The 17,423-nt window shown below is 37.1% G+C and overlaps 1 protein-coding gene across 6 annotated transcripts in view; it reads right to left on the bottom strand.

Moving 5' to 3' along the window:
• LOC105221877 (annexin B11) overlaps nt 1-17,423 on the bottom strand; it is a 28,966-nt gene that overhangs the window by 2,220 nt on the left and 9,323 nt on the right. For 3 of the 6 annotated variants that reach the window (XM_049455993.1, XM_049455994.1, XM_049455992.1), the window contains 3 exons: nt 5,262-5,339; nt 3,020-3,586; nt 1,364-1,504 (listed from right to left, as the gene is read on the bottom strand). In XM_049455993.1, the coding sequence (XP_049311950.1) occupies nt 1,364-1,504; nt 3,020-3,586; nt 5,262-5,273 (720 nt within the window). In that variant the 5' untranslated portion in view covers nt 5,274-5,339. The remainder of the gene's footprint in view (nt 1-1,363; nt 1,505-3,019; nt 3,587-5,261; nt 5,340-17,423) is intronic. The other 3 variants (XM_049455996.1, XM_049455997.1, XM_049455995.1) reach the window with 1 other exon arrangement.

The raw sequence follows: 17,423 nt of genomic DNA, 5'->3' as shown, positions 1-17,423 counted from the left end.
GAGGTTTGACTCCAAGTACGCCATTCACTGAGAGGAAGTCGGTGAAGACTCCATTGTCAATGTCTGAAGTTTGGTTCGTCCGAAGTCTGGACGGCGTATTGTTTCATGTCGTCGACGTAGTTGAGAAAAGACCTCTTGATGCTCTTAGAAAGCGGTTCCGTTCCAAGCAGATGACCGCAGGGATGATTTATGCGAAAGACATCCAGCAGACACTGCTTGGAGAGGGAGGATTGGGCCTCTCTGTGCAGGTGTTCGATGGGAGACATCAAGAGGTTGAGATGTTGCCAACAACTTTTTGTCTTTTATCGGTTAGCGATTTAAGGATGTTTTTGCGGCTTTGTACTTTGGCAATAATCGCGGTCGTTTGAGGTGTGAAGGGGTACAGGCTGCCGAAAGTCATACCTATCGAGTGCAATATTAAGGTCCAGTCTATACTCCTTCATCCAGTTTGTGAATATGGTCGTTGTGAATTTAGGAGGAAGAGTGTTATGTTCCGTGCAGCGAGGAAGGTCGGAGAGATAGCCGTTTACGTTTGAGCACATGCCATTGATTCCATTGCCCGACGTCATTGTACCAAAATGTCAATATCTTTTTTTATACATATACATGTTTACTAAAGCATGATAGGAAGAGATCGTATTAATTTTTAGATTCCATTTTCCCTAAACCTCCAATAAATTCTCAAAGTTAATATAGTTCTTTTACGGTTCTGGTTCTGTAGGCTGTCCTAATACTATAATTTTCTTTATTAAAAACTTATTAAGTTTATTATTTGAATCAGAATAAATTAATAGAAGTGCTAATACCAAAACCTAAGATTCTTCGTAACTTTAATACATACATACATACATATATTCATTTTTAAGCTTAAATAAGTTCACCGTATTGTTAAAAGCTTTCCGCTTTAACTTAGTAAAGTTCAAAACCACATTGTTTTCCTAGCAAAGACAACAGCTTTCAATATTATATGTATGTATGCATATACATAATATTTTAATGGAAGCTTCAAAACCACACCCACACTTTTAGACCAGCCACAGAAGAAATAAGCATTTTTATTATAGATAATGGTAGAGATGATATAGATAATAATACTATATTTACGCTCTCAAAGAAGCGAATATCACAATTTGGCATCTGATATTTAGTTCATTACTCATTTAATAATAGTTTTTTTAACAAAAAAAATGGAAAAAACAAACAACTTGTGGACATTAAAACATACTATATTTACACGAAACAGAAGAGACGAGCCAGAAATGGTCCTAAAAACGGAATTCCATAACAACTTCCTTACTGTCGAATGATTCCACTATCATGAACCTAAAGAAGATTAACTTCAAGACTATATTTTAGAGCTTACCTGTCTCTGCTCGTTGGAACGGCGGCAAATGATGTTAATTAAAGCATCTTCATCGGTTCCAAAACCTTTCATGGCTTTGCGTAAATCATGGGCATCCTTGACCGGATCAAATCCCTGTGCAGGGAGTACAGTTGGTGTGCCCTGAAATGGATAATATATTGTACTATATCCTATGCGATACTTATTTCATTTAATATATAGATATCAAACAAATTTAGCTTAAAAAAAATAAATAATAAAATATATTTATGTGAATATATCAGTTAACGGCAAAATTGCCCAATTTCAAGAAATGCTGATTTTGCATCTGCACGACTTCCTACAGAAAATTGTATTCACAGCGATCACTTCCGCTGTTGCCGAATTTTACAGAATTCGCGCTCAGCAGTTTTCGCTTCAGCTTTGTCGATGCCAGCGATATCAGCAACTCAACTTAGCTTAGATTTGATTCAAGTTAAAGCAGGCAGTCTAAAAGTAGCAATAAACGAGAAGTAACGCTTCATAAAAAGTTTTGTTAATTTATCTAAGCGCTACTTGAGCTATCAAAATGCAACTTTTTTCATTCTTATAACTTTTCGAAATATGTCTCATAGCAAGAATTTGGCGACGCACCAATGCTCGTGCTCAAGGAAGTAAAATTAGATGCTAAAATATGTTTGTGCATGCGTATTTACATATATAGCAAGCCTCTTACAGTACGATATAGAAAATGCAGAATTTAGTATTATCAAACTAAAAGATATATAATTTTGAGAGTGACGAATCGAACATACCATTGGCATAAATATAAAAGACTGGTATAATCAAAAAGCAAGCAAAGTGAAAAACCTTAACCGAAGTTAAAGATTTCCAAGGATCAAAAAATATATAAGGAATTAATGCTATTAAAACAAAAATTAAAAGATAACTTCGGTTGTACCGAAGCCTTAATACCCTTCACAGGTGCATTTTTTATAGTATCATATAGTATAAAAATAATTTTATTTTGATATTGGTAGGACAGTTTGTATGGCAGCTATTTGATATGGTGATCCGATCTAAGCAATTTGTGCGGAGAATATAGTATTGCTTTGGATAATAATCTGAGCCAAATTTCGTAAAGATACCTTGTCAAATATAAAAGGTTTCTATATAAGGATCTGAGTTTGATCGGGCAGTTTGTATGACAGCTATATGCTGTATTTGTCCGATATGGATGGTTTTGACAAACGAGCAGCTTCTTGGGGAAAGGACATGTGCATATTTCATATCGATAATCCAAAGCGAAGGAACTAGTTCGTGTCTATACAGACGGATATGGCTAAATCGACTCCGCTCATGCTTTATAGGGTAGGAACACTTAATATACCCTGTTATGGGTATAGGTAAATATTTAAGTAGTATTTTTTTTTCAAAAAGTGCACACATAGAAATGTAAATATATTCCCAGATATGTCAGTAAAGTGGTATAACCGCTTTCAAATTTACTCCTACGTTATTATGCCAGTTCTTTTGATTTATACCAGTTGGTTGTACGATTCGTCAACTTCAAGTTACTTATTTCCACTATGTTTGACTAGCCATTAAGGTATTATAAATAATACTGATTTTGAGGCCTTTATGCAAAAGCCTTTGTTTACTTTATACATATAACGATGTAGCACTATGAACACAAACCTCTCTTCGGGCAAACGGCTGATGATGGTGTTGCATGTGGCCTTTCAGGTGGGCCAATTCTTGGAAGCAATGGGCGATATTGCCAGCTGGCGATTCATAACCGACCGACGTCGGCACCGGTGTATATCCATGTGTGGGCGCATAAGATGGATGCGTCGGTGGATGCGTGTAATGCGGAGAGTGTGCGCTGCCGCCCATAGTGCCGTATGTTGGTGATCCCGCAGCGAACGGATATGGCGCTTGTGCATGTTGGGGATTATGTGGGTATGATGAACCCGGATAGGGTGCATTAGATGGCGTATTAATTGGTGGATAGGGCGCTTGATGTTGAGGAGTATGTGGGATATTGTTGGCGGGTGGGTATGGAGTTTGATGATGTGGAGACAATGGCTGATAGTGTAAGCTATTTTGCTGCGGCACATGTTGTGGCGAAGAGTGTTGTGTGGGGTGTTGTGGGGGCGCTATCCAACCAGCGCCGAATGGCACGCCAACGGGCGCACCAGGATTGGGATGGTTGTAACTATTGTTATATGGTGTATTGGATTTGGGTTGTGGCATGCCGGAACCCTACAAAAGATGTATGAATTATTCTATGGAAAACAGTTGAGCCGCTGCGCTAGTAAGCGGCGATGCTTTGCTGAATTTGATGGTGCTTTAATACTACATTAAGCGGTTTCTGTACTTTAGTTTAGTTGTACTTAGTCAAAATATTCTCACATACCGGGCTATGTACATTAAATTAGAACCGTTTTAAACAAGTGTAGCGGGAAGTGGCAAAGGGCGTGATGTATGTATATATGTATATGTAACGGTTAGAAAATCTGTAATATTTTAAAGGAAAAATATTTCTTCTTATAAAATTTGATCTTTAAATCCGATAGTCAAGGGCGATATACGGATAACAACGAGTACCTTTGAAATTTTGCTAAGAGTTACTTTGGCTTCATTCTCGTCGATAGCCTTTTCATTGTCTTTCCACAGATTTTTTACGCCTGAGCTTATGTAAACTCGGCTATAACCTTGTAAGCGGCATCTACGCCAATGAACAAGAAGAAGAATTTTGCGTCCGGTGAAAAAAATGATTGCTAAAACTTTTCGAAGCATTTTTTCTGCAATTCAGAATTCGCGCTGCTCACTCTTATAGTAGAACCGTCGCATGCCCAATTTTTTATTCATATACTGTGGATAGCTGTAGGGTGACACTTATCACGTTTGACTTTTCTTTACGATCACTTGAATTGTTTAAATGTTTTTGGTGTTTTCGAATGTTATATACGTTGGTTCACTGGCTTCATTAGTCATTAAGCCTAAACGGATTCCAGCAAATCACTTACGAAAGGCTGCTTCGTCAGCCACTTTTCATTATCAGTAGCATTTCCTAATCTAAACCTGTTCGATTCTGTGTATTTTAAATTTTTTTGGAGGTTAGGTCCAACCATAAAACATATCGATAAATTTTTTTTTCTTCATACAAACAATACGAACTTTTTAATGTTTAGTTTTCCTTGTGCCACAAAAGGACAATAATTGAAAGTTGTTATTTAATGAATAAACATATTATTGACAGTACTTTTTGGAACGTCAAATGTAATATGACAATGAAAATAATGCCAGAATCTCAATTACTATCACTTTAACTTTGAAATAATTTGAATTTTGAAACGTTTTTTGGGCGGAAATATAGCCAAATTTAGATTTCTTTTTCAGAATTTTGAACTAGAATTATTAGACGATTAAAGTGAAGGGGGAACCAAATGCCACTTACCAATCCACACCAATTCAACGATAATAAAATATATGCACGCATGTACATATGTACATAAACTTGAGTATATACATAGATTACAACAGCATTATTTTCGAAATATGGTGGATATGGTTTTAATTTTAATAATTCTAGGAATTTTGTTTGCGCCAAAGTGAGGATGTGCGTGTATGTATAATTATGTCTGCAATACCGCAGAATTATATATAATATATGTATATGTATGTACAATTGTAATGCAGTTCCGGCAATGATTATTATTTTCTTATAACAAAATACTTTTGTAGTTAGTAAGTACGTTTGTGCATATAAGATTTACGATATGCATATATATAGTATATACATATACATTGTATATTTATACGTATATTATATAGATAAGCAGCACTTAAAGTTTAAGTTAGTAAGCACGATGCAAATTCAGAGCATGTAATCGATAAAAAAAATTGAAAAATTATGAAAAGTTGAATTACTTACGAATGGATACATTTTAAAATATTGCGTTTCCTCCTTTTTGCCAAAAATGCCTCAAAGTTCTAGTCACTGGGAATTTAGCTGTAAAGTAATGAGAAACAAGAACATTTCATATTTAAATGCGGTGTAAACAAATATTTATTGTTCGTGATTGTATCTGCTAGCCGAACTATCGCACTAATTACACGAGTACTGTCAATAGCTCGGTAGTTAATTACTTATCGCCAAGTTCACTTAAGTTTATTGTCAATGCAGGCACACTATGCATTTGCAAACACTCAAACATACGTGTATGTATATGTGGTTGTATAGTCGGTAATAAGCTTTAAGGTGTGTTTAAAAGAGTTCTGAAAATATTCATTGCACCGTTTGCCGTCGTAGGCCGCGTTGCCAACGTGGTGCATGGCTGCAATAATTTTATTTGAAGTTAGTTATATGTATGTGGGTACATACATATGTACAAGTGCATGTATGAGTCATGTGTTTGTGTTCGATTTTTGTGCGAGTCAATGCTCTTGCAGTCACGCATTCTTTGTTGTTGGACACTTCCGTTGGGCTAGCAGCCGGTTTTAATCTGCCTTGCCTTTGTCATTCACCTTCGCCTCTCTCAAACCATACATACATATGTCTGCAGTTACTATGACGTTATGGACATTATTGACGAGCCAATACGTCGCCGAGAAAAACTCTTTCAAAGTATTATTTTTCTGGAAGCGTATTTTTGTTTTTTTTGTGGTATTTTCAAATAATATGTATTATAATCAATGTAAAATTCATATGTAATTCTTATTGAGGGGTTACATGGGCTTCCTCGGGTAAAAAAAGGCCTTTTTTCAACAGTTTTTTTTCTCCTATAAAAATGAAATATTTATTAGAATTTTTTATTGTTACAGATTACACTATTAACAAAGTAATTCTGAAATTTTTGAAAAAAAAATATTTTAGACTCGGCCATTGCGCCACCATTTTCGGTGACCCTAAAGTGAAAACGCGTGTTTTAGTTAAAGCCTTAACTTAGAACTTGGACAAAAGAAAAAACTGAGAATTGGATTTTTGGAGACATTAAAAAAAATTTCAGGGAAAATTTCGCGAAATTTATGAAAATATTCTGGATGTGTTGTAGAATTTAATAAGACAATAAAATTTTTTTGCAACCCGTAAACCCGTATAACTCCTTAATAAAATAGGATAACTTTTTAACAATTTTTTTGTAATTTTTTTGAGAAGTTTGCTAAGTAATTGCGGATCTAGTACATCATTAATAACTGGAGCTATCGCAGAAGCAATGACTTTAAATTAAGCTTAGGATGTTCCACCATCCATAATGAGTGTTCAATATAAGGCGTCTTGTGATATGATTAAAAACTACCCATACTTAAATATATATTGAGTAAAACAGCGGCTTATCTGAAAAGAATGTAACGATCTGTTAGTCGTGTTCCATTAGCATGATTATATTAGAAAATACTGCCTCGAAGTGCAGCTTTATTCAGAGAGGTGTGCCTTAAATCCGATATAGCGGAATCGCTGGAAGTTTATGAACTCGCAACAAAGGGCTCCGCTGGCCTGTTGCATTTTAGCACGTGCTCTGTGAACATTGTGTGAGCTTAGTAAGCATTGGTTAACAACCAACGCCTGTGAAGCAGTGAAGTCTTTCTTGATCATAGCGGAACATAAGAGGTTTCACTATCCATACAAAGATAGGTATCCTAACTGGACACTGTCTTACTGCGTCTCACCCGCTACATCTTCAACTATCCCACTTTTGTACGATTATTGTTGAAGTACCTCATTAGCCACATCTTCTACGAACCAGACATCACACATTTTTATCAGCCTCAAAGCGGTTTGCTGATATACGCCGGGCTTCTAGCTGTTCAAGTGGAATAACAGTCTGATTACCTAACCTAACTTAACGTGTGACATTTGTTTGGTGATAATTCTACTCAAGAACTCCTACCGATAGGGTAAAAATGGATGGAATCGGAAGATAACCCCGCTCACTCCCCACATTCTTTCACTTCCCAATGTTCAAATTAAGATCAGATTAGTATAACGATATAAAATTTTGAACGAATAATGCTTTTAGAGTATGCCACTTTGTCACCTTATGACTACAAACTGTCCAATCCCACCGTAATTGTTCAAGACCCTAGGAACCAAATATCTAGACCCCAGTATCTATAGTTGGCTTTTGACCGAAAATATCGCCATTGTATGGGATATACAATTGAAATATGTCGAACATGTTGGATAGTGTATGGGTTATATATGTATGTATATGTAATGCTTGGACTCCGATTCTCTGGTTGATGTTTTACACCTTAAGGCTTAGATTCTTGGTAGTTCCAAGAGTACAAATGTTCGGGCTATGTTCGGGTGATAGTCCTTCCTTACTTGTTATTTATGGTTCCTGAAAGTTTCAAAGTAATTTAATCAAGTTTTTGCACAATGTGAAATGAGTCGGTCAATTTCATTAAAATTATTATTGGAAATTGCAAATGAGTTCGTCGATTCATCCGCACCATTATCAGAGAATGAAATGAGTATTGTAGTTGTTAAAAAATTGTCCTACCCAGGTTGAAATAATACTTAGAAGAGTTGTGAACGCTTACTCAGACTCAGATTTAATTAAAAATGTTAAATGAGAAGCTTATTTTCGTAAATTACAATTTAAAAAGTTTATTGTATTGTATGTACTGATAATGAACGAAAACAATGCAACAACTGATTTATAATACGATTTTTATGGGTTTTTCATCATTAAAAAAATGGAACATTTTTGCCATATTTGCTCTGGGTACTACAAATCGCTCGATTGTTGAATCAATCACTAAATGTATTTTACGGTCTTTTAATAAAAAGGAATTTATGCTGTATTTAGAAAACAACCACTTTAATTTCTAACCAAGTATCTGCACGTTAGAATTGTTCTAAGCAATTAAAACTCCAGACTTCACTCTCAATAACACGCAGCGTTCTCGCCCCACTTATCTTTAAGCTTTTATCAAAAAATTCTCGAAATTCTCAAAGTACAATGCCTTTCCCTCAGTAAGCATATGCACTAATAGACAACGCCTTTTAATAAATTAGCACATTTGTTGTAAACGTTGAAAATCGGCAGGAACTAGATCTATTTTGTCGATTGGGTCAATGTTATTGCAAAAAAATGTAAAATTCATTTCGCATACTTTCTGCGGGGTGCTCACTTTATTAGGTATGTCAAAATAATTGCCCATTTCATGTACACACACCCCAGTGTGCAGTGGCGGCAAGCAACAGGTTGTGATAGGCGGCAATGATGGCACCGCTGATAGCTTTCTAAATGAATAATTAGAAAATTTCCGTATGCAGTATCGAATTTGACACGCAAGCGTTAAATATACGTGCACGAGAACTTAATTTTCTGTATACTGAAAAAAGCACACATACATAAGTCCGTGTGTATTGTCTGTTTTTTCGGTATATGCGAATTGTTTTCGTCGGAATATTTGCGAGGAATCCGCCACATGGCCCACTATCGGTGAGGGAAGCAAGAAAGTGAAACTATTGGCGTCTAGCCAGCATGTACTTCTTGTTTGCTTTTGGTCATCGTTTTTTTTTGGTAATTTGTTAGTTCATGCGGGTGTGTGAGTATAATATTTTATCTTTACTTGTCTAGTGGGGGTTATTCGAAAATTACTTTCATTACTTGAGAAATGAATTGGAGTTTTCGAAATTGCTAGAGAAGTAACTGGGGAATTAGTTGTCAATGTAAACATCCAAAGACTAACATCGTAACACCGTTAGAATACCGAGAAAGCCTATTTCTAAAATTCGAGTTTAATTGCGTAAACTTACAACGCACTACAGATCTTATTATAAGATATGTTTACGGCTTAAATCATCTTTTACGAAGATGGTGTTCATGACGAGTTATTAATCAATCTATACGGTTTTAAAAAGAGTTAGCGTCACAATTACCTCGATATCAATAATCTGAATGTTAATTGATTCTATCCAACAGGCAGCAAGATAGAGAGTGCGTGAAGGTGCCAGTTCATTGAACTAGATATCAGGTTGGAAATTTCTTTTATTTTTAGGTAACTCAACCACGACCAGTTGGATAACAAACAAGGTCTTAAAAATGTATGCATATTTTCATTATAACTCTCGATTCGTCAGTGGCACTCCTTATCAAAGCTCCACTCAACTTTACTTTCATTTGAAATATTATTTCGTTTTTTCTACCCTGGTATTCGAACCAGCGAACCTTCCTTCATATCCGTGGTGTTTGTTAATGTTCTCATTGAAATTTCAGATAAAAAACTTCAACATAAAAACCGAATAATTATATTAAACCATTCTTATTAGATGCATATTTCGTGAGTACTCGAGAAAATGTTGAAATTATAACCGCAGTAACCATGGAAGTAAAAAGCATTAAAAATGATTAATTGTTCGCGGAAATATTACATTTACATATTTATGTATGTATGTATATAGTACATCTGTTTTGTCTGTATAGATGGCCATACATTTGCAATGACTCATCTAAGTTGGTCCAGTTATCGACAAAATATTTTGATAACACTGTAGTGCTTGCTTAAAAAAATGATGACTAATTTGCAACCATTTTTTATAAATTGAATGCATAAAACACATTTTGACCAAAAACATAAGCGTTTGTCGTTTTTTCGAATAACCCGAAAGTTCATCTTCAAACATTTAGTAGTGTGAACAAACAGTATTATTCGTACAGTGTACAAATTTTGCGTAGCCATTCTTAAAATTAGAAGAAATATCATATGCAAGCGAGGACGCGTGTGTCATAGTAGTAAAGTTAAATACTCCGGTTAGAATAAGACTCTCATAGACACAACTTAAGCAATCTTATAGTAGTCGCATACTTAATTTTGGGAAGAAGCTCTTATGATAGACCAGAGAACATAAAACTTTACATTCTCTGGCTAGACAAATGATGATTTCTGATGAAAAAAACTAATTTAGACGGACTCTATGTACTTTAGGGGTAATATACAGTTAGAAATTTCAAAAAATCGTTTTTGTTTTTATTTTATTATCTTAATGTATGTATACGGGGTATTCCATACCAAATCGACCACTTTTGAACCCGACCCCTTTAGATTTTGCTGAAACTTATCCAACCTTTTCTACCCATTGAAAAACATTTTTGAGAATTTTTTCAAAATTTTTTGTCCAACTTCAAAAAAGTTATGAATTTTTCAAAAAAAAATTTTTCAAAAAATTTTGAAATAGCCATAACTTTTGTAGAAATTGACTTTGGGGACCTTTTTTTAAATTTTTGTTTTTGAATGAACTTTTCGAAAAAATACACGAAAAAATTTTAACACGATCAAATATATAAATTAATCGGTTTTTTCGTCATTTTTTGGAAGTTCAAAAGTGGTCGATTTGGTATTGAATACCCCATATTTACAAAATTTTTATAACACACAGAAATTTGCATATCGTTCCGGTGAATATTTTCGAAGATACACGCAAATTTGAAAAGCCGTTTCAGAGTGCTTGAAAGTACAAGGCCAATCTTCAAACGCGTTTTTCTCAAAATGGTGTTTTAAAAGTCGGTAACCAACCGGCTAAACCGATTAGTCTCAAATTTTAACACGAGCTTCTTAAATATATTTTTTAGTAATTAAACAAAGATTCTTTCTCACTAATAAATATTTTTTATAAACAATTTTAGGCAAATATTTTGGTCAAAAATCGATTTTTTTTTTTGAGAAACCGCCATTTTGTCAAAAAAATTTATTTAGTTTATTCCTTCGATTTGCTTTACTAGATTTAACATAACTTTAATGAAATCTGTTTAGTTTTTTAATTTCAGGGGATCCACTTCAGAGATATAATGGCCACCGCAAAACGTCTTTTTTGAGAGAATCTCCTGGAGACCAGCTGTAGTTCCTTTCCAAATAAATATTTTTACTAAGTCTTAAACTACTGTTAAAAGAAACCATAATAAAAATTCAGGAAAACTTGTTTTTTTAGGGTTTCTAATGTAAATGAGGATGGAGGATGGAGTCATATGTAGAGGTTCACGCAAGTGAGGAAAGTTCTCTGATCGCCATTCACTTGGGAGTGGCCAGAAACGATTCTTTTACATATGACTCAAGCAGCTCACGACTTCCGGTCTTGGACCAAGTATCCTCTGGGTAGCCTAAGAACATCCGTTTGAAGGCGAGCTAAGGTGAGAACCCAAACTATCCCCAACACAGGGATGTGCGCTGGGTTTGGGACCCGCCACGTAAAAAAACAACCCCAGCGAATAGCAACAACCAGCCTCGGATGAGAGACCCCCCTTTTGATGACGACCATGGAAAACGAAATAAGGACTACGAATTGAGGGCATGCACCTGGAATGTCCGGTCCCTTAATTGGGAAGGTGCCGCTGCCCAGCTGGTTGATGTCCTCGTGAAAATAAAGGCTGACATCACCGCCGTCCAAGAAATGCGATGGACGGGACAAGGACAAAGACGAGTAGGTCCTTGTGGCATTTACTACAGTGGCCATATAAAGGAGCGCAAGTTTGGTGTTGGATTCGTGGTGGGAGAGAGACTCCGTCGCCGAGTACTATCATTCACTCCGGTGAATGAACGTCTAGCCACAATCCGCATCAAAGCGAGGTTCTTCAACATATCGCTGATCTGCGCCCACGCCCCGACGGAAGAGAAGGACGATGTGACCAAAGATGACTTTTATGAGCGCTTGGAGCTCGCTTATGAGAGCTGCCCCCGCCACGATGTCAAAATCGTGCTTGGCGACTTCAACGCCAGGGTGGGCAAAGAAGGTATCTTTGGCACTACGGTCGGTAAATTCAGCCTCCACGAGGAAACATCCCCAAATGGGTTGAGGCTGATCGACTTCGCCGGGGCCCGAAATATGGTTATCTATAGTACTAGATTCCAGCATAAGAAGATTCATCAAGCTACCTGGCTGTCTCCGGATCGAAAAACTACCAACCAGATCGATCATGTTGTGATAGACGGAAGACACGTCTCCAGTGTTTTAGATGTGCGTGCGCTCCGAGGTCCTAACATCGACTCGGACCACTATCTTGTTGCAGCTAAGATTCGCACCCGCCTCTGTGCAGCAAAAAACGCACGCCAACAAACACAAGGAAGGTTCGACGTCGAGAAGCTGCAATCACAACAGACAGCCGAACGATTCTCTACTCGGCTTGCACTCCTGCTCTCTGAGAGCACTCGTCAACAACTCGGTATAAGGGAACTGTGGGACGGCATTTCAAACTCCTTACGTACAGCTGCAACCGAAACCATTGGTTTTCGGAAAGTGAAAAAGAACAGCTGGTACGACGAAGAGTGCCGTGTCGCAGCGGAGAGAAAACAGGCTGCCTACCTCGCAACGTTACGATCGACCACAACACGTGCGGGCTGGGATAGATACCGAGAGTTGAAGAGGGAAGCGAGACGCATTTGCAGACAGAAGAAGAAAGAGGCCGAAATGCGTGAGTACGAGCAGCTTGACAAGCTGGCCGACAGGGGTAATGCTCGAAAATTCTACGAAAAAATGCGGCGGCTTACAGAAGGTTTCAAGACCGGAGCATACTCCTGTAGAACCCCCCAAGGTGATCTAGTCACCGATGCCCAGAGCATACTTAAATTATGGAGGGAACACTTCTCCAGCCTGCTGAATGGCAGTGAACACACAACGCCAGGAGAAGACGAACCCGATTCCCCAATCGATGACGATGGAAAAGACGTTCCATTGCCCGACCAAGAAGAAGTTCGAATAGCAATTACCCGCCTGAAGAACAACAAAGCGGCGGGGGCGGATGGATTGCCAGCCGAGCTATTCAAACACGGCGGCGAAGAACTGATAAGGAGCATGCATCAGCTTCTTTGTAAAATATGGTCGGACGAAAGCATGCCCAACGATTGGAATTTAAGTGTGCTATGCCCAATCCATAAAAAAGGAGACCCCACAATCTGCGCCAACTACCGTGGGATTAGCCTCCTTAATATCGCGTATAAGGTTCTATCGAGCGTATTGTGTGAAAGATTAAAGCCCACCGTCAACAAACTGATTGGACCTTATCAGTGTGGCTTCAGACCTGGTAAATCAACAACCGACCAGATATTCACCATGCGCCAAATCTTGGAAAAGACCCGTGAAAGGAGAATCGACACACATCACCTCTTCGTCGATTTTAAAGCTGCTTTCGACAGTACGAAAAGGAGCTGCCTTTATGCCGCAATGTCTGAATTTGGTATCCCCGCAAAACTAATACGGCTGTGTAAACTGACATTGAGCGGGACCAAAAGCTCCGTCAGGATCGGGAAGGACCTCTCCGAGCCGTTCGATACCAAACGAGGTTTCAGACAAGGCGACTCCCTATCGTGCGATTTCTTCAATCTGCTGCTGGAGAAAATAGTTCGAGCTGCAGAACTTAATCGAGCAGGTACAATCTTTTATAAGAGTGTACAGCTGCTGGCGTATGCCGATGATATTGATATCATCGGTCTCAACACCCGCGCCGTTAGTTCTGCTTTCTCCAGACTGAACAAGGAAGCAACGCAAATGGGTCTGGCAGTGAACGAGGGCAAGACGAAATATCTCCTGTCATCAAACAAACAGTCGTCGCACTCGCGACTTGGCACTCACGTCACTGTTGACAGTCATAACTTTGAAGTTGTAGATAATTTCGTCTATCTTGGAACCAGCGTAAACACCACCAACAATGTCAGCTTTGAAATCCAACGCAGGATAACTCTTGCCAACAGGTGCTACTTCGGACTAAGTAGGCAATTGAGAAGCAAAGTCCTCTCTCGACGAACAAAAACCAAACTCTATAAGTCACTCATAATACCCGTCCTGCTATATGGTGCAGAGGCTTGGACGATGTCAACAGCGGATGAGTCGACGTTGCGAGTTTTCGAGAGAAAAGTTCTGCGAAAGATTTATGGTCCTTTGCGCGTTGGCCACGGCGAATATCGCATTCGATGGAACGATGAGCTGTACGAGATATACGGCGACATTGACATAGTTCAGCGAATTAAAAGACAGCGGCTACGCTGGCTAGGTCATGTTGTCCGAATGGACGAAAACACTCCAGCTCTGAAAGTATTCGACGCTGTACCCGCCGGGGGAAGCAGAGGAAGAGGAAGACCTCCACTCCGTTGGAAGGACCAAGTGGAGAAGGACCTGGCTTCGCTTGGAATATCCAATTGGCGCCACGTAGCGAAGAGAAGAAACGACTGGCGCGCTGTTGTTGACTCGGCTATAATCGCGTAAGCGGTGTCTACGCCAGTAAAGAAGAAAGAAGAATGTAAATGAGTTTTCATAACTAAAACTTAGAAAAATAAGTTGACTGTTGTTGAAGACTGGTGAAAAATACTAAAGGATTTTTTCTCTTCTTGCTCGGTACCACTGATTAAATCACTTTTTTGGGACATAATTGTAAGCACTACGTATCCAGTTGGAACCAGTACTTATCTTCACAGAGCCTAAAATATTAATATACTATCCCAGATCTGGATGAAGACACACCACAAAAATTAATCGTTGTGGACCATACGGCAATATTTCATTTAATAAATGGTATTATAGTTTTTATGAAGACCAGAATTCATGTGTAGCTAAGCTGAGTTTTGACCACTGTAAAGTCGAAATGCTTTTATGCATGCAAAACAGTTTTCCATATACTTACAATACATACATATGTACATATGTATGCGTGTGCATGGAGAATAAAATAACATTTTCATTGTGTCTACGTTTCCACATGTACATTCCTAGGTTATTTATGGAGCTTCTGTGAAAACATGTAAATACGTGCTCGTTCGGATATGCTTGTGAATAATTATTAACTCAATTTTTGACGAGATGGCGCTACTAAAAAATTAGTATGTAAAGTTAATAAATTATAGATTTTTTTTAGATTTGTCTTTACACGCAAACGCTTCATTAGAGCAAAGAAATCGCAAACTGTATGAAACACGCATATGTACATACAAATGTATTTATATCTTGTGGCAGACGATTTTTCAGTCAGCAAAATGACGTGGTCTGGACACTTAAAATACAAATTAATATATACTTAAGAACACACAACAATGCTTATAATCATTTTAGCCAGAAAGGCGTCTAATGATGACGTGTCCACGGAAGCATATAAAAAGCAAAAGTTAACATTCGAAAAGAGTACATAAGGCAAATCACAAATCATGACACGCAACATTGTCAGAGAGGCTGAAGTTATTTCATTCTGTAGCTATGTATGTACGTATGCATATAGTATATGGTACATTTTTTCATAATTTTTATATACATACATACATATGTACATATTTGTTTGAACCTATGTGATGTCAGTGTCTTTTCTGGCGATAACAGCTTCATTTGGAAATTCCTACATGCATGTAAATATGTATGTATTTATAATATATGTATTTATCATGGGAACAACGTCTGTTGTAGGCGCCCGTCTGAGTAATTCCCAAAGCGGTTCGGTGATTCAGTAGAGCACACAATGAATTGAGAACTTGTGAAATTCGCGATCTGTATCTGCGTTGTAGGTGTAATTGACTGCAACACCTCTGAGCAATTTTCGCTTCCTCTAAAATAGTGCATTACTAAGGGCGTTTATAGTCTTTTTCAAACTCAATTTTGATACGTATTGAAAACTTTTGCTACACTCAAACGCATGCCATGAATATAAAAATGATGAGCGCATTAACAGGCATACTCAGTTATACAATATTGGATAAAACTAAAGCATAATGTAAGGCGTCTTTTAAAGCTGATGTTTTTTCCTAAAAGAAAATCGTTAATAAAAACTTTTTGCGTATATTATTAGGTTTCATAGCCACTTACAATAAAACAAAATAATTGTTATTCATTTATTTTGAATTTTTAATGTTTCGTCGAATGTGTCTCACAGTAGTCAACAATTTAATGGGCATAACTTAATCACCCAACTACAGGTATATTTGTATCAACATTACGTGTGCGCGGTAATAAATTGTTTACTTTGAATAACTGCGAAATCGAATACGCCTCGTTTCTATCTTTACTCTACATTTATAAATCTACAGTTCCTAATAATCAAACAAGTTCTGAGAATCTTAAAAAATGTTGTTTGAGGGCAGTCGAGTAAACCGGATCAAGTCACTAGGAAACAGGTTTCACTATGGTCGAAGATATATTCGTGAGCATTAACGGTCCTAACATTCTAAGAATTGAACTGATCTCTAATATAAAATTGGATTTAGTAAATGCTTGCCGGAACGAAGAAAAATAAAGGCGGTGAGATCAGTAATATTTGCTTATCATTCATATCAATTCCATTCTACTCCTTCCGCTCCCATTAGTAATAGTGATAATAGTAGTAATAAATTTTTTTGAAAACTGATTTTATTATATCGCTTTTCAACAATTTCTATTGGTAGTAGCAATCAGTTGGATAAAAAACTAACGTTTAGATATTAGCCACAGTATGGTCATTTTGGTAAAGTAGTTTTCAAACATTTACTCAAGAGAACTAAAAACTTTTAATAAAGAAAAAATTTGAATACGATTTCTGACATGGAGGTAATGCAAGCTTTGGAATATTGAGAATATTGTTCAACGGCAAAAATATATGCTGGAATTCAGAAATAACTACCTTTATCGGATCTTTATTTTCAAAAAGACAAAGCTATGTCGATTATTGCTTTTACTATTTACCTATCACAAGCCTAGTGCTGTTACGAGATGTCACCAGGCATATAAGTACATATCGCTCATTTGCTGCAAGACCGGCATAAATCAAAAAACGTGATTTTTGAGTTAATGCTGCAGAATTGTTCGTTATATCATACTTCATGTTGAGTCAAAAATTCATATGAATACCTCTTATATGCTCCGCTTGAGAAGATAATATATTTCCTGTTTTCCGTGTAAGTTGAAAACTTTAAACGCGTTTTCTGGCGAATCGATTTTTTTGACTTATGCCGGTCTTGCAGCAAATGAGCGATATGTATATATACATATTTCTAGCTTTTAGATATGCTTATACTATTTACACATATAAACCTAAACAATTTCAATCAGAATAATAATAATTTGGCACGCAATATTTCGAGAAAATAGAAATTTTGTAACTAGATGTACCTATGAATAAGCATGTGCCCATCCTCTGCAAAA

This window comes from Bactrocera dorsalis, chromosome 4 (genome assembly GCF_023373825.1).
Source record: "Bactrocera dorsalis isolate Fly_Bdor chromosome 4, ASM2337382v1, whole genome shotgun sequence".
NCBI lineage: Eukaryota > Metazoa > Arthropoda > Insecta > Diptera > Tephritidae > Bactrocera > Bactrocera dorsalis.
The sequence above is the reverse complement of the archived record's forward strand: the minus strand, read 5'-3'. Positions and strand labels throughout refer to the sequence as shown.